The sequence below is a fragment of the Parambassis ranga genome, chromosome 12, assembly GCF_900634625.1.
Source record: "Parambassis ranga chromosome 12, fParRan2.1, whole genome shotgun sequence".
NCBI classification, from domain to species: Eukaryota; Metazoa; Chordata; class Actinopteri; family Ambassidae; genus Parambassis; species Parambassis ranga.
In genome coordinates, this window is record NC_041032.1 from 14,850,209 (window position 1) to 14,872,588 (window position 22,380).

At 43.7% G+C, this 22,380-nt stretch overlaps 2 protein-coding genes across 5 annotated transcripts; both read right to left on the bottom strand.

Annotated features, from left to right (window-relative positions):
- Positions 1-510: 510 nt before the first annotated feature.
- On the bottom strand, positions 511-6,206 carry nup54 (nucleoporin 54). Of its 3 annotated transcripts, XM_028417835.1 has the most exons (15): positions 6,112-6,206; positions 5,569-5,676; positions 5,266-5,349; positions 4,953-5,117; positions 4,459-4,545; positions 4,159-4,317; positions 3,846-4,072; positions 3,569-3,756; positions 3,270-3,466; positions 3,131-3,185; positions 2,957-3,050; positions 2,393-2,500; positions 2,161-2,280; positions 1,963-2,073; positions 511-994 (listed from the first exon to the last, which is right to left on the bottom strand). In XM_028417835.1, the coding sequence occupies exons 1-15, from the start codon at positions 6,152-6,154 to the stop codon at positions 866-868; spliced, it is 1,875 nt and encodes a 624-aa protein (XP_028273636.1). In that variant the 5' UTR covers positions 6,155-6,206; the 3' UTR covers positions 511-865. The 3 variants fall into 3 exon arrangements, with proteins under 3 accessions (XP_028273636.1, XP_028273634.1, XP_028273635.1); XM_028417833.1 differs by lacking the exon at positions 4,953-5,117; XM_028417834.1 differs by lacking the exons at positions 4,953-5,117; positions 5,569-5,676 and having other exon boundaries at positions 857-994; positions 6,112-6,193.
- Positions 6,207-6,519: 313 nt separating this feature from the next.
- Positions 6,520-20,387, bottom strand: LOC114443633 (lysosome membrane protein 2-like). 2 transcript variants are annotated; one of them, XM_028417859.1, is made up of 13 exons: positions 19,908-20,387; positions 16,101-16,258; positions 14,922-15,072; positions 14,596-14,787; positions 14,420-14,511; positions 13,816-13,935; positions 11,787-11,965; positions 10,000-10,118; positions 9,799-9,872; positions 9,665-9,716; positions 9,165-9,317; positions 8,957-8,998; positions 6,520-8,288 (listed from the first exon to the last, which is right to left on the bottom strand). In XM_028417859.1, the coding sequence occupies exons 1-13, from the start codon at positions 20,028-20,030 to the stop codon at positions 8,178-8,180; spliced, it is 1,566 nt and encodes a 521-aa protein (XP_028273660.1). In that variant the 5' UTR covers positions 20,031-20,387; the 3' UTR covers positions 6,520-8,177. The 2 variants fall into 2 exon arrangements, with proteins under 2 accessions (XP_028273660.1, XP_028273661.1); XM_028417860.1 differs by lacking the exon at positions 8,957-8,998 and having other exon boundaries at positions 19,908-20,377.
- Between the last annotated feature and the right edge of the window lie 1,993 nt (positions 20,388-22,380).

Genomic DNA, 22,380 nt, shown 5'->3' on the forward strand with positions numbered 1-22,380 from the left:
ACCACCAGCGCTAACAAAAAAAGCTCTACAACACAGTTTCACACATGTAATTTCTGCCTCCTGTGGTGTATTATGTTACACCGACCACAAATATGCATCACTTTATCTGCCTACGTTTGGCATGAACTATAGTAACACAGCACATGGAAGCTTGTTTACCTGTAGTCTGATTAACCCTGTGCAAGTCAGACCTTTGGAATATGGGTGACGCTAGTGCATGAGGGGATATAATCAACCTAATCAGTTCAACTGCCAATCAATCTTTCATCCCTCATAGGGATGTGAATCCAGGACATAAATCCTATCAACTCAAGCCCTACTTTGATGAGATGTTGGAAAAGGCTACTCTGAAGCGGTAAACAGGGAATGAATGTCCCGTGTTCCATATTATGACAACCATGCTAATGCAGTACGTAGCTTCATTAAATTAAAATGTATAGGCATGCTAGTAAGTAGCACTACAATCATGCTAATTTGCAATATTAAAGATGCAGAGAAAGAATGTGAGGGTTCAGGTTTAAAGGAAATTTATTAATAATCTAACACCATAAAAAAGGAATACAAAGATGTATTTACATTGTTGTCCATTACGACACACACTCAATCCCATGACTTGTTTACATCCCTCGGTCTCATACCCATAATCTGATTTTACATAACAGAAGCCAGCTATTATTAGACAGTGATGAGCCTTTCATTGAGCTGGTTGCATCAGTCATTGTTTTGATTGTGGTGAGGCAAAGAAGACAAACTCTTCTTCAGACTGATGCTTTTATATGCAGACAGCCATCCGTTGAGATCAATCCCTGTGATAAGGTCTGTGTGTGTGTGTGTGTGTGTGTGTGTGTGTCTGAGAGAGAGAGACTCAGCTCAGGATGCCTCCTCTGATGTGTCCACTGTCGCTCAGCCCATGCTCTATGAGTTTGATGTCTTCCAAATCATCTTTGATGACACTGATCAGATGACTTAAACCATCCTGCTGCTGTTTCAAGTGCTGAAAGCAAAGACAGAGATGACAGTTAATGACACAGAAAACCACATCCACAGGTTTGAGTTTAAAGTCTCAGGATTAAAAACATTCATATCCTCTATTGCAGGGGTGGGCAATTATTTTTTTGCGAGGGCCACATAGACTTAAACCATTAGAGTTAAAGTAAAAGCTAAAGTAGCAAATCCCAGAGTTCTGAAAGTCGGGCAAGATCTGAGCTTTTTAAGAGCAGATGACAATGAAATGTGTCGGCTGCAGCACCGCAGTAACATCTGAATGCGCCGTGGAGTTTCTGTGTGCTTTACCGTACATTTCAGAATAGTCGCGCAGCATTTTTAAAGTGTACACAGCGCGACCGTGTCTCTCCAGGGAGTAGATGGGATTACGGAGTACAGCAGCGTGGAAGAGACAAGGAGGGTTGGAAAGACGTTACTGGTAATGCCGTGTGTGTGTGTGTGTGTGTGTGTGTGTGTGTGTGTGTGTGTGTGTGTGTGTGTGTGTGTGTGTGTGTGTGCAGTCGTGCTTTGCCCAGGTCTACTCTATTGCAATCACTCATTAGAGCTGCAGGGGTGATATAAATCTGTAGGTAAACCTGAAAGTTATCTTCCTGGTTCATTTAACAAACAGAATATCTATGAGTAAAAAGGTCATTTAACTTGTATAGCAAACTATAGAATACCCTAAAGCTTAAAAAAATCCAAACACTTTTAAAAACCCCTTTAAATTCAGGATGAGAGAAAAGGTAGTGATCATCCCTGCTCTACCCGACATTTAGGTGAGCTCCACATGTAAACAGAGAAGAGACTGACCTTGTGTGGGACACACTCTGTCAGATGTTCTAACAATGTAACACTTTGTTTGCAACAAGGAAACTGCTGCTGTGCAACAACAGCACAAAGATGTTTTTCTGATTTCTGAGGATTCTTAGCTCAAAACCAATGTGACACAAATGTGAACATAAACATGTTTCTCACTTGTTTGATTTCTCTGAGAAGGTCTGCATCGACGCTGTAGCGCTCTTCTGATCGCACAGCTCCAAAGTGGTTCTGCATCCGAATTTGGGACATTAATTCATTCAAGCGACCCTGGAAGATGAGACATGAACATCCAATAAAGTGTCTTCCTTTGCACTATGTGCTTTGCACTTGCTGCTAAAGATGACACACACTTGCCTTGAACTGTGTGGGAGCATTAAGTTCCGACTGAATGGTGTCCAGCTGCACCCTGAGATGCTCTTCATCCACTTGGATAGCATAACCACTTTTCCTCTGAATCTCCTGTTTGATCAGCACCTTCAAGGTAAATAAAAAGAGGAGGGCAGGAGAGATTAATGTGGAGAAGATGCAGACAGTGCCGTGCCATTCAGCAGATTTACTGGTACAACTGTGGAAACTGTGGTTTTACCTGGAGCACCCTGTGAGAGAGATCCATCAGCTTCCTCTTGTACTGGGCGATTTTGGCCACCGTGGTCGCCTGGTTCTTCTGCAGCTCACTGATGTCAGTGGAGATAATCTGAAAAATCACAAAAAGAAAAGGGGAGATTAACAAGTCTGGCATTTCCCCTTTGATTTCAATCCATTTATATTTTGAGCTTTTGGTCTTTTATTGATATTTTAGTGCTCAATGACATTATGGGAAACAGATATAGCAAATAGGTATAATTTCCTTTTCCCATGTTTTCCTGTCTTGTATGATGCATTTTTGAAAATTCAAACAATTAGAACACAAATTGAAAAAAAAAAAGTTATGTAAAATCTTGATTTGGCCTCTTGCAGCTGTATCTGTAACAGTAATTCCAGCTGTAAAACAGCCTCCTATGAAATGGACATCTGTGTGCCGTCCTTGACTCCACAGAAGCTGCTCCAAAAATTCCTTTGTCGATAATCAGAGGGAAGATGTCCAGTCTGTGTTTTTTAGAGAGTCATTTAGAGAATTTAAACTAGAAACAGATGGAATATTTTCACTCACGTCCACTCTGGTCTGGTGCTGTTTAGTCATCTGCTCCTGAATCTGCAGCCTGCAGAGCAGCTCCTTAAAACCCACCATGGGTACTGGGATTAACCTGAGGAACAATGCAAAAGTGACTCTGCATTGGTCATACATACAGACATGTCGGGTACAGATATTCTAAAGCCAGCTTACCTTTCTGGGTCAGGGTTGTCCACCTTGGCCTGTTCCCATATTATGGGATCCACTCCTGATGAGGCGAAACAACAACATCCTTATTTGGACAGGATTTTAGAACTAACTGTTCATTTAGTCAGACTAAAGAATCAATTACCTGCAGGAGCATTTTGAAGCAGCTGTTTGAGCTGTGCCGGGGACAGCTCCGTGCGTGTGACGGACATCGTCACTCCAATCTGCGTTAGCTGAACTTTAACATTGGCCTGTTCTAGATAGCTAAAGAGTGTAGATGCCGGGATGCGCTTGGAGGTGCCATTAGGAGAACGCTCCACTACATAAACAGTCACCTCAGTCCTAAGAGAGAGAGCGGGAAGAGGAGAGAAAAGACCAACAGCTTAAAAAATCCATCTTCAGGCTTTAGAATTGTATGTGTGTGGACATGTTAGAGAAACTTACTGGTCATTTGGCAAAGCTTTGACACCATCCACGTTCACAGTGAGTGTCTGGTTGTTTCCCAAAATTTTGTGGAGGGACTCGACCAGCTGCTGCTGCTGAGCTCTGACATCAGCTTCCTTCTTAATGAGAAGTAAAACCACCAGACCATCCTCGTCTTTAGTCATGGGGACGCAGCTATAGCCAACCGCCTAGGAGCCACAAGACACAGACAAGTGCTGTTTATTATACACCGTCCAACAAGCCCACCAACACACACTACTGAGCTTTCCATTGGTACCTTGAACCTGCAGAATGGGTTCTCTTGGGTAAAGTCCACAGGTGGATTGTTGTTGCTGTAGTAGCCCTTCCCGGTGCCCCAGTAGGCCTGCAGCTGGTTCCATTTGGCAAGAATACTGTCACGTTCATCCCCTAACAAGGTGGGAGCTGACAAAGCAGTGACCTGCTGGTACAGCTGGGTGGGCTGAGCCTGACCTTGCGGCTGGGTCTGTTGTCCAAATAAACCTCCTGGTCAAAAGAAGGAGGGGAAACATGGGTGTCGCTCTGATTTTCTTTCAAATCATTGCATGGAAATAACTGCCAGAAGCTCTCACCTTGTTGCTGCTGAGCTGGCTGGATGCCAAAGCCTCCAAACCCACCCAGGCTTGTTGTTCCTAATCCAGCCCCAAATCCTGATGTCCCAGCAGCAGCCCCAGTGCCAAGTCCAGAGGTGAACCCAAACCCTTTGTTCTGTGTGTTTCCAAACAGGCCTCCTAGAACAGAAAAGAAAGGGCCAAAAGATTGAGGGGGGAAAAACAAAAAATCACATTAATGCTACCAGTTTTGCAGGACTTCTGTGTTACATCAGGAAAGCATCTAAAGTGATCGACAAAATAAAGGTAAAGGTCTTTTACCTGCGGTGCTGGAGGGACCAGCAAAGCTAAAAGTTGATCCTGGTGCAGCAGCAGTTGTTGTTGTTGTCCCAAAGCCGCCAAATGCGCCTGAGACACAAAGCAAATCATGACAAATGTGCAAAGGTAGGTGAAACAAATGTAGTGGTGACAGAATGAAAGGATGGAATCAGTACTGGTCATACACCAAAAAAAGTACAACTATAACTATTACAAATGATCAACAGAAAACTATTCCAAAGTTATACATTAACTTTCATCTTTCATCTGTGTTATTCTCCTGACTAACACACAAGTGAACATGTACTGTCTTTACAGCAATCTATGTTAAGATGAGTGTATAAATCAAGATTCTGTCTCTTCATGCAAACACAAACTGCAATGCTTCATGTGTTTTTACTTGAGTTCAAATGTGAGACACACACACGGAGGTGGAAAAATGGATGAAAATGTGGGTTTACAGACACAGAATGTACTGAATTACAAAGATCCTCTACCTGTGCTAGCCAGGCTATTACCAAAATTGAAAACAGTGCCAGTGGTAGTTGCTGTACCAAAGCACCCCACATTAAAGCTGACTGCGGCCGGGTTGGCATTTAAACCAAACCCCCCAAAACTAAACCCACCAGCCGTGGTGTTTCCGGCTCCTAGCCCCCCAAATCCTGCAGCCAAAGCAGGCAGGCAGGCAGCAAGAGAAAGAGAGAATGACATGGAAGGAGTTAAATGACACAATGCCAAACCTAGCATGGGGGACATCAATTGTTAAACAGTCTTTGTGTTTTTTTTTTTGTATATAATTATGAGTCTTACCTGTGGCGGTGGAGCCAAAACCGAATCCTGTGGCTGGTGCAGGAGCAGTGGTAGTGGCTGCCCCAAAACCAGGAGCTGTAAGAGCTATAAGGACAAACCAAACAGGAAGTCACCTAAACTGGCACACTAAACTGAAGTACAGAGATAAAAGGGCAACATAAACATCAATCTCTGAGCTGCTCCCGCTAATATATGCTAAGAAGTGAGCAAATCTTGCACGCTACTAGATGAGACAGTTTAAATAGCGCGTCCAATAACAGTGACCGGGGGTCCTCTCCGTGTGGACCTGAGCTGGAGACTTACTGCTGAAGCCAGATGAGGCGGTGGTGGTTGTGGCTGGGTTGCCGAAGCCAAATGTTGTAGACGCTGTCGTCTTTGCCCCAAATGAGCCAAACGCAAACCCAGGTGTGCCTTCACACGAACACAGGGAGGGATGTAAGTGTTTTGCTGTTAACGTTCCAGCCGGACTTCACATATAGAAGTAACATTAGCTTACGAACACTAACTTGTGTGATTAGCTGCTAGCTAGCTAGCTAGCTTGCTAGAGAGGCACGTTTTATTGTCAAGTAGTAGCTGAGTGAAATTGTTAACGAGTTCTCATTTTAACGACTAAACATAAAACTAGTTACAGGCTTTAAAAGTAAAATCTACGCAGCATTTGGGATTAACTTAATTAACGTTATCCGGTAGACACACACACACACAAGCGTCATGGCTGTAGCTCTACCGCCGCTCGGGGCTTCCCGTTAGCGTAACTTTTCTATCTATTAACCATGTATAAGCAGCACATAAATAGCACATTACTAGCCTTATTAAACAGACAAAATTCAACATAAACGTTCATACTTGCAGCTGTATTACTCGTGGCGCCGCCAAAACTGAACGCCATGTTGGTTGCTGTCACCACTGCTAACAGTCTTCTTCTTCTTCTACGGCTTGTTGGGAACGATTAGCCAGTTACTGTCAAACAGCACCGGGGCGTTACCGCCACCTGGTGTCCAAAAGTAAGAACTGCCACAGCAGTTACAGCAAAGATTATAGAGGATATTTAATGGAAAATACTTTAATCATAGGGACTTTAGATGTGTTTGAAGTTAGAATAGTTTCCAGTAAATATTTATTTCTTTTTATATGTCATTTATAATATCTATATTTATATTATAACAGATATTTTACTGTTATTTATGTAGAATAGCGAGGCTTCTGTGACTGCAGAACATGAAAATGCTACACAAATACCTCCAAAGACACATGTACTGAAACTACTTTTTATTTCTGTGAACAGAGTAAAAATAGTATTAACAGTCAACATTGCAAAACAAGCTGACAATCAGAAAAATATGTGGTTATAGCAGTAACAATAATTTCAGAAAATACATTCTGTGTTGAAAGTATGGCACAAGTAAGGTAGCCCAGTGTACAGTCCAAAGGGTGCATTCTGTGTTTTGGTTTTATCAACATAAAATAATTTAGCCCTTTTAACAACTACTACAATTATTATGTACGGTAATACTGTGTTGCATCAAAAAAAGTTGATTTATCCATTCATTCGCCCACTCATTTATATTTATACCTCCATTACAACAATTCATTAGAAGTTTCTTACTGTACATAAGTGGATTACAGTATGTATCAAACATTAAAATCAACTGAAGGAGGAAAGGATCTCTCCGCCATCATCGCATGTGCTCATTGCAGATTATCACAGTGCATGCAGAGGAGCCAGTGTGAAATAACTCATCAATTCTTCAAATGCAGCAATAACAGCTGGGCTCATTAACATATTTTTTTAACATCACATTAAATGTCATCTGAACATTTTCTTCACCAGCACTGAATGGAGGAAGCTGTGGCTACACACAACTTCCAAAAATGTGGATAAAAACTCAAACAACACTGTTTGGTAGCGAAAAGGAAGAAGAAGAAAACAAAAACAATATGCACTTGAGAGTAGATTTGTTGATATGGCACAAAATGAATACTCCAACAGCGACATTTTGATGCCAGTCAGATCAAGCATAGGGCGAAATACTGTCAACACACACACCATCAGTGCTGCGTGTTTCAACCAGCTGCTAAACGTGTGGCTCATTTTGGCACTAAAAAGACATTTGTGAGATGTTCTTCATCCAAACATTTCTATAACATTTACACACACACACACAAAAAGCAAAGCATGTCTTACTTTACAAAAAAAAAATCAAAAGTACACAATATACAGCTTTTTGTCTCGTTTTATCATCCCCATCATACACTGAGAGGAATGTAAGCAGTTCATCACGTCTTACACGGTTTTCTGTGTGTATATACAAACATGATGTGTGCGGATATCCCTCTAAAATACAGTGCACAACCTAAGCGTAACAGTGAGCTGTGAAAATGTTATGTAACATTAAATCTTGTTTGAAATGCAAGTGACACAGAGTAATACTGAACGGAGAAGCCCTGCAGTGTGTTTCTTCTCCTGCTTTCATAACCTTCAATAGCGTCTAAGCAGAGGCCCCCTGAGTGTGATACCTACAAAAAAAATCAATTATTCTGCCCCCCCCCCCAATAAAATGACCTTCATTTACAAAGTAGTCAGTCCTTTTAAAAAAAAAAAGAAGAAGAAAGAAAGACAATAATGAGGTCATGAGGCCCACAGCATCAACAGTACGTTTGTCCCAAAGAGTCAGATTTAAAAGGCTCCAAGCTGGTTTAAAATTCATTTTTACATTAAACAGCAACAGGCATGTAGTGTCTTATAATAAAACGTATGGGAATACACTGTGCTAGAGTAGCTCTTCATCAGTGAAACTACTGTGTTACAGCAGAGCCTAAAAACATTCATCTTCCTCTACCTCCCAGCAACCCATTTAAAAAAAAGCCCCATGTTCTCCTCCTCCTCCTCCTCCTCCTCTTCCTCCTCCTCCTCAATCTTGTTGGTCAACTCTAGGTGTCATACCAATGTAGGTTCCATTTTTCTCATCATCCTTTTCCTTGTCATTGACTGGAGAGTAAGAGGTGTCTTCATCATTAGAGGCCTGTGAATGGATAAAAAGAGTTTTAAATATATAATCAAATCCTACTTTTACCCCGTTCTTAAAGCTACAGTGCAGAAATACGGGTGATTGTTTTCTTGTTTTTTAAGCTAGAATCCTTTTTGGAGCATCAGACTAGGGCTGCAACAAACGAGTATTTTGGTACTCGCCGATTATTTTTGCGATTATTCGAGTACTCAGATCACGCGTAAATGTCATAGTTTTCCCATAGATACGGCTGCAGCGCCATTGCTTCAGTCCGTGACTGCCTCCATACCCGGCGCCAAAACTGTCTGTCTGTGTGTCTGTCTGAATAGCAAACAGCTCACCATGTTTCGAACCCAAACACCGATCATCCCGCTGCGCCACGAGAGAATCATTCTGAAAGATCGTCATCGAATACTAAATTAGTTGTCGATGCATTTTGTCCTCGGATATTACTCGAGTACTCAAGTACTCGTTGCAGCCCTACATCAGACATATTTTGAGGGCGAGAATGTGGCCGCAAAGCTGCACTATACCTTTAAATAAACATTCAAAATCACAATGCAACAAACCAACAAATGCTCATGTAAAGCACCAGAATTATTGCAAACGGGATGAAAGCTGAGATTAAACTCCCCCCACAAAGCAAATTCATAACAAAAGCAGCAAAGAAGAAGAAGACTTACAGCATAGAGAGGCTTGGTAAACACAATGCGCTTAACTTCATTCTGCACAGAGACATACAGTGATAAAACACATGCACAGTGCCATTAGTGTGGGGTTAAGCAAATGGATGAATTATGCTAAACATTATTTATTATGAGCAGGCCAATTCAAAGCTGTTAGATGAGTTTTTTTTTTTTTTTTTAGTTTTATTTAAAGGAGGTGTCACACCTTCTGTTTGCGGGCCCGGATCAGTAGGATGATGAAGACTGCGAGCATGATGCCGCCCAGGCCGACAATAATGAGCGGGAAGTTGGAGACCAGAGTGACAATTCGAAGCAACTTGTGCACTCTGGCTGCAGACGCGTCGTCAATCACCACACTCTGTGGATACATAATAAAGCAGTCACCCGTTTAAACAACAGCAACAGACGGATGAACTCAAACTAAAACCATGAAAACTGGGACCTTATATATGCTGAACTACTTCCTGTCCAGCAACAGTTGCCTCTCCGGGGTCCCTGCACTTTGCAGGTCTGGACATCAGAGCACTCATTTTCTATCATTAATGCTGAGAAAGTTAAACATGATCCCATCTGATGCTAAGCTAAGCTACGTTAAGCTAAGCTGTCCAGCTGGGTGTATCCATCCAAATGTTGAATTACTCCTTTATTCCTCCACTGTCATACTTATGACGTGTGTAGCTACAGTGTGTATTTTAATTTTTTTACCTCATTGAGGAACATGACAGGAAAGACGGTCTCATTCAGGCCTCTAGTCGTCCTGTTAAAGATATTGTATAAACGTGAGGAAGTCGTACAGCACGTTCATAATGTAACATGACAGTTTGAACACAGATACTCACGGGAATCCAGGCACTCTGCTGAGCAAGATGTTGATTTGTGCTCTTTTGTTTGCACGTACAATCACACCAGTGGTCTGTAAGCAAGAAATAAAAAAAAGATTGCTCTCATGCACTAACATGCATCTGCCACTAGGTGGTGCTGCAGCACATCTTAATACAGAACATTTACTCCCAATTTGTTCAGAGGTAGTGGTGGCTCACCGGGTTAAGGTCTAAAAATGTCTGGTGATGGGTCCTCTGTGGGGACAGCCCACCGATGGCGGCCACATATTTATCGTCTGCCAGGTAGAAATGAGGAAAGGAGGCGACCACCGGGGCACCTGTGAGAGGAGAGTATGAATGAGTCTCCATAACAAGATGTGAATAAACAAAAAAAATGGGATAAACCACCTCAACATGGCCTCTAAAGTCTTGTATATATGCAGGAAACTGTGTGTGTGTGTGTGTACAGTATATCCTCATTAAGATGCTAATTTGTGTGTGAAAGTTTGATCCCACCATCTGTTATATAAACTTTCGCACTCAGAGTATTCAAAGTGGAAGCTATTTTCATGTCATACTCGTGTGCGTTTGATGTTTGATCTACACATGGCGATCAGTACAAAACATTTTGGAAGGACTTCAGAGGAGGAGGCGGTGTGAAGATATAATCTGACCTCTGCCACAGAACACCCAAAAGGCTACTGCAGGTCACCTTTCCAAAGAAAACAAACAATGGAAGAGCACATATGGACAATAACCACTTGATAACTAATTAAAAAGCAGCAGCAGATATCCAGATAACAAATTGTGTTAGTCTTGCTGAGTTCCTTCCTCATATCGTCAACAAGCTCCCCTTCAGAAGCACCTTGTTCAAGATAAAGCAGAGAGAAGCATTTTAAGTGAGGTGACGCCTGTGCGTTGGTCTCAAGTTTAGGAAAAAACAAAAGCTTTGTTGCAGGAGCCGCATGTGTGTGTGTGTGTGTGTGTGTGGCTGCAGTGACAACACGGTCAGATGCTGCCACATTTAGGAGGTGTGTGATGAAGTGGGGCAGAGGTGGCAGTTTTCCTGCCCTCATGTTTGGCAACAGACGTTTGACGAAAACACTGCAAGCCCACGGTCACCTGAGAGGCTGTTCACGTGACGACCGCCAAGGTCACCGCAAACAGATACATGTATTTGTATCAGTATGCGCCTCATTAATCACTGTGTGTTCATTCCCAAACATTAACCCAAGTCCATGTGCTCTCAGTCTCTATCTAATCTCTGCAGGCGGCTTAAACACATTTTTGTCACAGTACAAAATCTAATATTTTGTCTGTTTTACTCTGTTTTTATCCACCCTGTTCTGCATCTAACCTTGCAAATCTGTTGTTATGTGATTGGGGTCAAACTTGGGCTCCTTTATTAAAGTTTAAACTGTTTATTTTAGTGCAGAATAAAGTGACAACATATCACAATTTGATCATATTCAACCACAGATGCATTCAAGGTCTGAGTTTATTCTGTGAAACTTATTATCCTGTGCCAAAGTGTGCGTGCACTTCTCAAATCAACACCGAAACTTTCATAGAAAAGTGTTGACGCTGAAATAAATAGAGCGGACATTAGGAATAGGTAAAAAAAAAACACGAGACACGAGGGACAGCTGGGCAGTGCAGGCACTGAGGTAACGCCTGGTCATATTCAAGGGCAGAATCAGGTGACAGGGCTTACCCCCACCTCCCTCCCCCCCTCTGCTACTGGGCCAGTCATGGTCAGATGGCGCCTGAGGTGTGGAGTGAGCTGGAGAGCTGTGTCACATGGGTCATTCAGGGGGTATTAGTGTTACTAGTGACAACGTGAAAGGAAATAAAAGGACTGTGGTGATGTATTATTGTGCAACTTAAAGCAGGGTGGCAGGAAATCAAACATTAAAGGTAGCTCTCATTTGAAGTGTTCGAATCACAGCTGAGAGAGGAATGTGAAAGTCTGGGTGAGAACATTTGCTGCACAGGCTGACGTTTACCTTTCCGACAGGGGCTGACTTTCAGAAGGCCCGTTCCCAAGCACTCCCCTGGGCTCACGCAGAACCCCTCATTGGCTGGATTCTCCTCTTTGCTGGCCAGAACAGAGCGCGGAGGTGTGAAGCGGTAGGCAGGGATTCCCTTCACCTCCACATCTTTCTCAAACTCCATGTAGATTGACCTGGGAGATAAAAAGCAAAGTGAGGAAAAGTGTTCGTAGGTTTATCTTAACTTCAGATTCACTGATTTGCATTAATCAAATGATACGTTTGTGTTCTGAAAGTCTCTGTAAGTATGAAGTTTCTGTGTCTCTCACACCTCTTAGAAACAGACTAAAGAAGCATGGGTTTCAAATACCAGTCCTCAGCATCATATTGGGTCGCAGAACAACATCTGAACCACAATTTGAAAAGAGAGATAAGGGCAGGGGGGAGTTGGATGATCCACACTGACACCATCACTGCAGCACTGTGCAAACTGCTGTTGTTGACCTTCCTTTCCGGGTGCAGAGCAGTCGTAAACCTCTAATTATATTTCCATGTTTGTTGTGTTTTTACAGCTCCTGGAAGAATTGTGTCATTGTGTGCGGCTCATCCTGGTTCTGTGTGTCTGTCCTGTCAAGGGAATCCCGACGATTCTTAGCGAGAACAAAGCCCTCCATACAGGGTCTGCCAACTGGCTGGGGGGTGGGAGGGACGCAGCCTATCGCTATGCGGCCCACCGATTGTGCAACAATACTGTACAGACCTTTCCCTTGACCTTGTGTGAGAGGAGACAGGCGGAAAGCCTTGTGTGATTCTTCCATCGAAGCCTCTCTGCCTTGTACTGCTGGGAACCGGCAAAGACGTGAAGTAAATCCTGAACATGTAGAGGATTTTATCCTGATGTTTTTTAAGATTAACACGTGGCTAAAGGCATGTTGGCATTCCAACAATAACACCTGTCTGCAATTCATCACAAGCGTCGTGATGCTTTTAAGGGGTCAGCTGTCAAGTCCTGGACCAAAAGGGGTCAGCTCACAGATGGGATGGGAATTCTTTTTTTTCCTTTTAAACCCACAGATCAGAACCATATGTCATTAAACTGAGCACATGCTTGAACTCTAAGTGGTGTTGCAGGTCAGTGTGGGAGAGGTTATCATCGATGACATCCTTTTTAAATTAGTCAAAAAGTACAGGAAACAGGGAGGGAACCTTCCCTTTACTCGCAGTAACACAGACGCCATGACGACACTACCAGGCAATGAACAAGTAGGTGAACGTGTTTGGTAAATATTTGGGAGAGGCTTTTTTTTGTTGTTTTTTTCTATTAGAGTCAAAGGTGCAGCCGTTTCCACTCCACAGACAGACAGACAGATTCTTTCCACGCATTCTTTTGTCTGTCGCCTGTCCTTAAGGCTTAAGGTTGTGTCTCATTCCCACAACGGGCCCTTCCTCCAGCTCCACACGGCTGTTTCCATACAGAGGCCTCACACAGTATATACAGACAAAAAGTCAACAGTAAACACGGGGTCACCTGCAGCGCTGCTTGTAAGTGATCAGGATGTTATGATAACAATCCCTGTGAACATTATTTCCATACCAGATATGAAGGCCTTCGCAGACGAGGTTGGAGGTCAGTGGTTCCACAAATAACCAGTGATTCATAACCTCACCATTCCCAGGTGAAATGGTATATATGGGACAACAATGGGAGCACGGGAGGATGCACAGCCCTGCTGCTGCTGCGCCTGCATTGTGGATTTTTGTTGGTCTGGCCCATGCAGTAATTTTCCTAAGCTTCAATTTTGGCCGCAGCAGGAAGGTGTTAGCTGACAGCCTAACAAATAACCAGCTAAGAGAAGGCATCTATGACCTCAACACACAGCTAAGGGCATTACTTACCCTGACTCCCTCCCTGCAGACTGGCAGAGCCACTCTGCTACCAGCTAGCTAACAAACCACTATTGTCTTGTGTCTTATTTTATCATTTTATGGCATTTGCATTGCAGTCATTTGCATTACAACGCTGCACTGTGGAGGTGAACTGTACCTGCACAGGTCCGGGGTGAAGATGTAGATGCGTTCATTCTTGTCCAGCAGGGGATGAAACGCGCTTCCATCTGATCCGTTGATGCTGTTGCTCTGATTAGACGTCCAGAAGTTGAGCCGGCTGCAAAACAAACACAAGCAAAAAAAAAAAGCATGTTTCTATAATGTTTACACAGCTTGCAAAGCAACCCAGAGAGGAGACCTTTAGAATGAGACGGCATGCTCGCACTTTTAATCTAGGATCTACTCTACACAGACAAAAACAGAACAGAAGCCACTGTGTGCTGTTCTCAAAATCACCGCGGGCAATGTCACATCATTTTTTATCTTAATAACACTCAATTATAATGATATGTTTTGATGATGAATGTTATTATCAGTAGAAGAAAAAAGCCTCTTCCCACGAGTACGAGTATAATTAGAGACATCAGAAGAGCAGACGGGATAAAAGAGGTCAGTAAAGAGCCTCTTTTAAGTATCAGGATGTCCTGCCCTGTGCCCCGCGCTCTGTGCAGCCGATTTCAGAAGCTTGTTAATCCAAAGGTTACCCCGACAACGTTTCATCACCGTGGATGGATCACTAGAGAGGAGACTGTGTGTGCTACCTTGAACCTTTCCATGTGTCCACACGGCCATAATCCAGGTAGTTCTCTATTCCGGTGTGGTAGATGAATTCCCCGTCGTTGCTTCCATTTTTCTAAATCAAACAAACACGAATAAATGTCAAGATTGCATAAACAAATAGTTTTTTTTTAATAAGGTCTGTCGGAGGAATGCTTGCCTTGTACATGAGGCCGAAAACCTTCTCCACCTCTGGGTTGCTGGGAGCGATGCGGGCCAGCAGGGGGTCTTCGTAGCCCCAAAGCAATTCATCGACAGTGCGGGTCGTGAAGAGGCCGCTCTTGAGAGAGTTCATCCAGATGGACACCATGGATGCCTTGAAGAAGCTCCCTTTCACCTTGTTCATTACCGCCTGCAGACAGGAAGTGGAGAGGAGATGGAGGATAATGAGACAGAGGATGGAGTGGAGAAAAAAAAAGGGAAACCATAAACAAACATGTACGCCGTTTTCCATTTCCCCTCTACTTGTCTGGGACCCAGACTCACCCACGCAGGGATGTTGACCGTAGTGATGCTGTCCACAGCTGGATCGCCCACAGACTTGTCTCTCAGGAACACAAAGCTTTTGACGTTGTACGCAGACACCATTTTGTTGCCTCCGTCCACCATGCTCACATTGTCCTTATACCTGTACTCCCTGTGCAAACACAACAAGGGCCAAACACGTTATTTATTCATTGTTTTACACTTTCTAACAAATAAGTGTCTCATTACCGAAAAGCGTTTCAACACAACCGCTTGTGATTAGGTAACCTGTAACAGTTAAATATAGGCCAGGTGGCAGAGGCTGGTGCTTTTACAGTGAACCTTGATATTTGTTTAAGAGAATCAGTGAGTGCTTTTAGAAGTACCAGTAACTAACTAAATAAAAAACTTTAGAGACAACTAGAAGAGACAAGAGAAGCAGTAAAAGCAGAAGTTATTGTTTCAGCTACACTATGGAGAGGAAGCTTTAAAATGATTATTCATCATCAACCTGTTTGACCTTTTGTTGCTTTTACAGTTGGCCAAGTCATGGTAGTCCGGGTTAGCATTAAGCACTGCCTTTCAGGCTTCTGCAGGAACGTTAGCTTTTGTTTACGATCTGTTTCTTTATATTTTTAGAGAAGAGAGAAGCCCTGATTATGATGAAGATGATGGCGAAGGCCGACCTTATACAGGCAGAGCTAAGGAGGAAATACTGGGCCTGCAAGGCCGATGCCAAGGTCAGGGCCAGGCCGACCGACAAGCGGAGGCCTTTCAAACCATCGATATTCTTCAATTTTCACCAAAAGAACTCTCCATAGGGGATTAATCAAGTATTTATCTACCTATGAAAAACAAATACACCTAGATAGGTTAGCATTCACTCAGCTGTATGACAACAAGAAGTTGGCCTTCAATAAAGGAGCTGTTAAAATGTAGACGTAGAGCTCTTGGTGCTGACATCAGAGCAGGCCAGCGAATGTCACACTGTGACAATTTGTGTGCACACAGATAGATACTTTATCAATTATGACGCAAATTCAAAGATAAGGTATAAAGGGATGCTTTGTTCCATTGCAGAAGCTACGAGCACGTAGCTTAGAGCCTGGAAAGATGGTACGACAGCAGCAAGCTGATGAAGCTAAACCCCGTTTAGGCCTGATCATTGTCAAAAACATGGCTCCACATACTGTTTCCTACCTGTACGTGTAGGGTCCAACCTGTTCAACCTCTGGCTTGGTGCCTTCAAGGAACTCCTTCACGTTGGTCACGTTGAAGAAGAAGAACTCCATGTAGACAGGAGGGGGAGGGCTTTTCCATGAATCAAACACGCGGCTGCCTTCCACCAAAACAATCTCCTGTTGAGGAAACAGAAAGCACACGTCTCAGAAACATCCACTGCTCATTTTGAAGGCATCCTGTGTGTGTTTTTGATCAGCGATTGCTCAACTGTGATCCACTAACACACAGCTGCATTATTACTTGACTTTGACTCGGGGGCTGATGACACATTTCGAGAGAAAGGTGAGTGTAAAAAAAGTTGCGACATCGAACACATGAGTGTTTCTGGTAAAAACAGCCCACTTGATTAGGAGTGGGTGGGTGGGTGGGTGGCTGGTGGGTGGGTGGGTTGGGTCGAGGCGGGGTAGCTGCTGTCTGAGCATCAGACAACAGCGTCTGCAGCACACACATGAATGCCCAGGAGGAGAGACCCTTCCACTGCTCCATTGTCAGCAGTTGCCAATGACAACGAGCACTCGGAGATGGGATCATGTGATGCAGGGAGCTGGATACCCACTGTTTGAGCGGGGGACCTTAATGACCTGAACCACATTCCTCAGGTCCGAGCTTTATGAGGCCCCTGGAAGTACAACACAGGCTAAATATCCTGTTCCATTTCCAACATTATCCAGAGAGAATTCTCCCAACAAAAAGTCACTGCCTCAGGACAGAGATTCCCCCAATCAGCTTTTGGAAAACAGAGAAAGAATGTAGAAGGAAGGGGGGCAAGGAGGAGTACAGTTTATTTTTTTAAAGAGAGCATCAAAAATTTTTTTTGCAAACGAGCTGAAAATGCCGTTATATCAGGGGGAGTACGAGCCCCCCCCCCCTTTCTCCTTTTGGGGTCCTCTCTGCTTGCTCAGAGACAAAAGTTTAGCTGAGTGGCCAAGGACAATAAAGCTGTCACCTTAGATCGAGGAAGGGCGAGCATGCTCTTTCTGTGTCGTCCTTTCATGCTTGGAAACAATCAATATGGTAACCTTCCCAGCATGCCATGTGAAAAACATGGAAAACAGGAACACAAAGGCCTCTTATCTCAGCGCTTACCACCGCTACACTTACACCACTCCCTATATGAAAACACATGTAGCAGGTGAATACACAAATACACATAAAGCCAGTGCTTTGATGTGAAGACACACACACACACACATACATGGACGGGGGCACAGCTAGAGGCTATTCAGTGGTGTGCAGACTTTGCATACTCTTAATGGGTTGTGGCCGAAATGCCAAAAAAAGTCCAATCGAGAAAAAGTTTTTATTATTCAGTTATGAACATTTCAGCCATGCTTGTGTTCGTTTCATGTGTGGTCCGGCCTCATTTGTCCAGCCTTGACCCAGATTAAAACTTTATGAATAAATTAAGAGAGAGGAAAAAAAAAAACACGTCCCAGCGAGGGGCCCGCCGCGCCCTCTGTCCCACCCTGCCTATGTAAAATTACCAAATTCCTATTCAGGAACAAGCCATTTTTTCCACCATCACCTCATGTCAGTGGGTGGCTGCAGGCTGACCCCCGGTTGACTAAGAAGAAGAGATGGAAACCAAAGGGGTCTGCCAACCCAGCCGGTTTCCCAATAAACTTAGCAGTGTGAAAGAAGCTTAGCACACAAAGAGAGTTCACTGCTGGGCTGGCCACGGGGAGGAGATCCTTCACACTGCTGTACGGCGATACACGATACAGCTGGAATAAATCACTGTCAGGTGGCCAGATAACTGTGTGTGTCACACCCACACATACAGTATACAAAATCTGATTTATATATATGTTTTTAAAGCACACACCTGTCTGTGTGGGGAAAGATGTAGAAAAAAACATATAGTGTCTGCAATTTAGATTTAAGGGTCACCGTAGGCATGTGCATCCCACATTGCAGGCTGGTACATAGGTGACAAAATTCACCTCTGACCTCTGTGTGATGTCACTCAAACACATAGAGAACACGTTAAAAACAGGCTAATCTCCACTTCACCCACTTTTTTCAGACAACAAAATCGGCATAGCTCTGCTTAATGATCGTCTAACCGAGAGGAGAAAAGATGCCAAATTTAAGTGGCTTAGTGTGGCTGTAAAGTTTAAAAAAAAGAAGAAAACACCCCCACGGCTGAAATCTTTTTAAACTCCGTCAACTGCAAACACACAATTAAGGACAGCAAGGCCCCCCCATGCTTCTCCTAATTTTAAAGTGCATGTACAGAATTTAAACCACCAAATAAAGATGGCTGGGCCACTTCCACCCACCTCACAGTCCCCCCACTGCTCAGACACTGCTCAACAACAACCCTCCCTCTATAGTCTCTTGACCTCGGTCGCTTAATGACCTGCTTACAAGGCCGCACACTCTTGTTTCATGAAGAAAACCACTTTTTGCTCCATAAAAGGGTCTTCATAAACCCCCAAAGCACTTTACAAAGAGCCGCAGCAGACTCGAACAAACACTGTGAGTGGAAATGTGTGTTCAGTGGCACTTTATGGACCTCTCCAGAGAAAAGCAACCAGATATGTGTCATGCAGAAGCAGGTTTGATAAGAAAATAAGGATGGAGGTGTGTGTGCCATATGATCATACTGCCTGTAGTTATCATGTCTGCACTGTTATCAAAGGAAAGTGAACCTTCTGGGAGAGTCTCACTCTGTCTGAAATACCAGAAATCTGGGAAATATCTGGGCTGAAATGATCCGGAATGAATGACATGAAGCAAAAAAAAAAAAAAAACGACTGGCTTTAACTAAAAAGCTTCAAAACTGATCAAGTGTCTCGAGCAAACGAGGCCGCCAAATTCAAATAAGTCACACACACACACACACACACACACACACACACACACACACACACACACACACGATTCACACAGCTGAGACAAAGCCATGTCAGCTTACAGCTTCCATAATCAACCACTGAGATAAAGACGATCTTCACCACAAACTCAAGTTGTCATTTTAGATGTATTTTAAAGGGCCAGTGTGTAAAACTTAAGGAGATAAAGGGGTGGTGGGGGGTGTCTTCTTCCTTTGAGGCCGCCATGTTGGACCACCATTCCACTTGGTAATTAAAGGGGTTGGTTACAAGTTTTCTGATAAGTCTTGTATTTATTTGGCTCCTGATTCTGTCCTCATCATGTAACTATGTGGGTCCGTCTGTAGCTGAACTTCAAAAATACTTGATGGATCAGCCAATCAGATCAATGCTTTACATCAGAGACAGACACACAGCAAGCTGCTGACAGCAAGCCAGCAGGAGTTAGAGCATGTCAGCTGAGGATTTCTGCCATAAAAGTCATGTTAAACACAACCAGAAATTCGAATTCATCCTCACTGGATGCTGATTGGTCCGAACCGCACATGGTTCGGCTGCAAACACGTCACCTCCGAGCCTGGCCAGACGGATTCTGGCAAGAATTCGACTTACAGAATACTTACATGTTAATTACAAGAACAATGCAAACAATGAAACTGTGTGGGACAAGTTAAGGGGGAAGAAAAAGCGCTGACTGAACCCTGACTCAAGGGAGGGGAGGAAACCAGCAAACCAGCAAACCCAGCACAGTCTGCCTCAGCACTTCTCCTTCTTTTAAAGCAGCAACAAGTATTATTATGGTGCAAATAAAGCAAAAGTACCTTTAATCTAAGCCCTTAAAGTTCACAAACAGCTGGCAGTCTGTGGATTATTGTTATATTAGTCACTCGTGGCAGTTTATTAACATGAATTTAACTTTTTTTTTTACCTTTTTCAGACGGTTGTGCATCAACGTGCGGAAAACCTGAGACACAAACAAGCCAATCCCGACGACCAGCAGGTGAGCGCAGACGATCCCGGCCACGTAAACCGCGCACGATCTCCGGGTCATGCTTGCAGGTGCTGTCCACGGCCAGCGGCGCCTGGAGGATGAGTGGAGACAATATCCACGCGGGGGTTCCCTTTACTCTGGTGGAAACAAAAGCAGCTCCGACCTCGTCTTATGTTTTCTTCTTCTACTACTTCTATTCTTTGTCTTGTAGTAGAAAACCTTTCCTCGGAATGTACAGCGGGAGGATGTTAAAAGTTCGTCCCCACGAGAGACGCGAGAAAGTTCGGCGCGCAGGAGGAGGAGGAGGAGGAGGAGGAGGTCTGCTTCCACGAGGTCCCTTTGAAGTGAAAATCGCATACAATTAAGAAAAAAGTGGGCCACAGAGTATTTGTAGTGGCCTGACTGTGGGTCTTACCCCCGCTCGCTGTCTCAGTGCGCTGATTGGTCACCGTTTGGGGATGCGTGTGCGCGTTTGGCTCAACACACACACACACACACACACACAACCAGCTGCACAGTTGAGCAACTTTGCTGCAGGAGTGTCTGCGCACTGTGAATAAAAACCCCACAGGAACATGTATGATTGTAAAGCTGCTATCAAAAAAACGTGGCGACGTGGAAGTAACGCACAGCCACGACTTCCGGCTGCTGTAGCGTGTCAAAAGCTCTCACAGGTCAAACCCAAAGTGAGGAGAGGAAATGGATGAGAAGCGCTCAGCACAGCTTGTTGTAACACTTTCGTTATTTAGAAGAGTTTGGATGTTTTTTCTTGTTTGTTATAGTTTCTAAACCTGCACCTCTTAAAGTTAGGTTTTTAATAACATCCATCCTGTGGGAGGATGAGGATGAGTGACAGTAGTGAGTCAGTCTGTAGAGAGTTCATTAAAGAAGTGAGAGTGCATGTTTAAAAAGCACAGGGTTCCATTATCAACCGCAAGACCAACGTCTGCGTTCTAAAAGGGCTGAATCATCCTCACACTGTGGGACTTCTGCTTTTGTTGGCGGTGAGAGGACGCAGCCCCTGAGGTCATCCGACATGTATCCAACACGGTGCCGTCAACCTTGACACACTTGGATCCGTCTGCAGTCAGCGATCTTTAAACAATAGCGCATCACCTTTGTTTTTCTGAGAGCGCCCATCCTCATACAATGTCAGGTGCTCTAATAAAAAGAGCTTCGTCCTCTCCGTAGCAGCCTTTAAGGAACAAGTCAGGGTCATGACCATCATAGACTGTATATAAACATGGACGACATGACAGTGTGTTGCCCAAGTACCGGTCATAAACCTCGCACTCCTCAAAAGACATGCTTGTTAGCTAGTTGTTGACACGCTTATCTTGCTGGAATATGTTCATATTTGATTAGATTTTGTTGGCTTGAGGGAAGGGTGCGGCGGGAATTTGGGTGGAACACTGCACCTTCACCTCTTGACCTCTACTGTACAGACTCTGTGTCTTTATTTCCAACATGGCTGCACCCCACCGGAACCCCGGCGTCCATCTATATATAGCTGCTGTCTACAATCTACATAAGAGTCAAGCTGCAGGTGCTGCAGGTACCTCTGGTATGTCCACAGAAGGATTGCCTTTAATATTAAGAACCACATTTAGAGGCCTTTATTAATCTGGAAAACAGGCTCCTCATTCATTCATCTGTTTTCCCATTGTGCAGTCTGAAAGGCACCTTGAACAGTTCGTTCATTCACTGCGCTCAGCCTTGACTGTCACATGCTGAACCGTTATTGTTCCCCCTCTAACAGGTCACATGCTGTGTTTTGTCTTATAGCCGCAGCAGCCAGGTGCAGATGCAAAGACACAGACAAAATATAGCTACTACTTCAAAGAACAACCACACTGAAGACTTCTGCTTCATCTGCTGGCCCTAATGTTAAAAATAGGCTTTAGGAAATATATCCATTGTCTTAACACTGTGCACCCCCACCCCCACCTGTAGTTTGCATTGTGTAGGTTGCGGCTACGTAAACCTAGAAACAGTTTATCTTTGAACATCAAGCGTGTAATAGGAAAATGCAATCAGCTTCAATGGCATGCGTCTTTCCTCAGAGTTGTGTGAAGAAACCATAACAAACACTGTATGACAATATATATGTATATTTATACACCAGTGGTGGAATGTAACTAAGTATTTGTACTTAGTTACTGTACTTAAGTAAATTTTTATGTATTTATACTTTACTTAAGTAAAAATAATAGTGCATACTTTATACTTTTACTCCATTACATTTTGCAGCTGTTACCTGTACTTTCTACTCCACTACATTTCAGTACATTTATGAACACAGTGCTGGACTGATGTGAGGTCAGACTCTGCATGGAGGTGGTGTCACGCTGCCAGCTGTGTTTCTATAATGAGCCTCAGTCATGATGCCGGTGCTCTGGCTCAGTGAGCT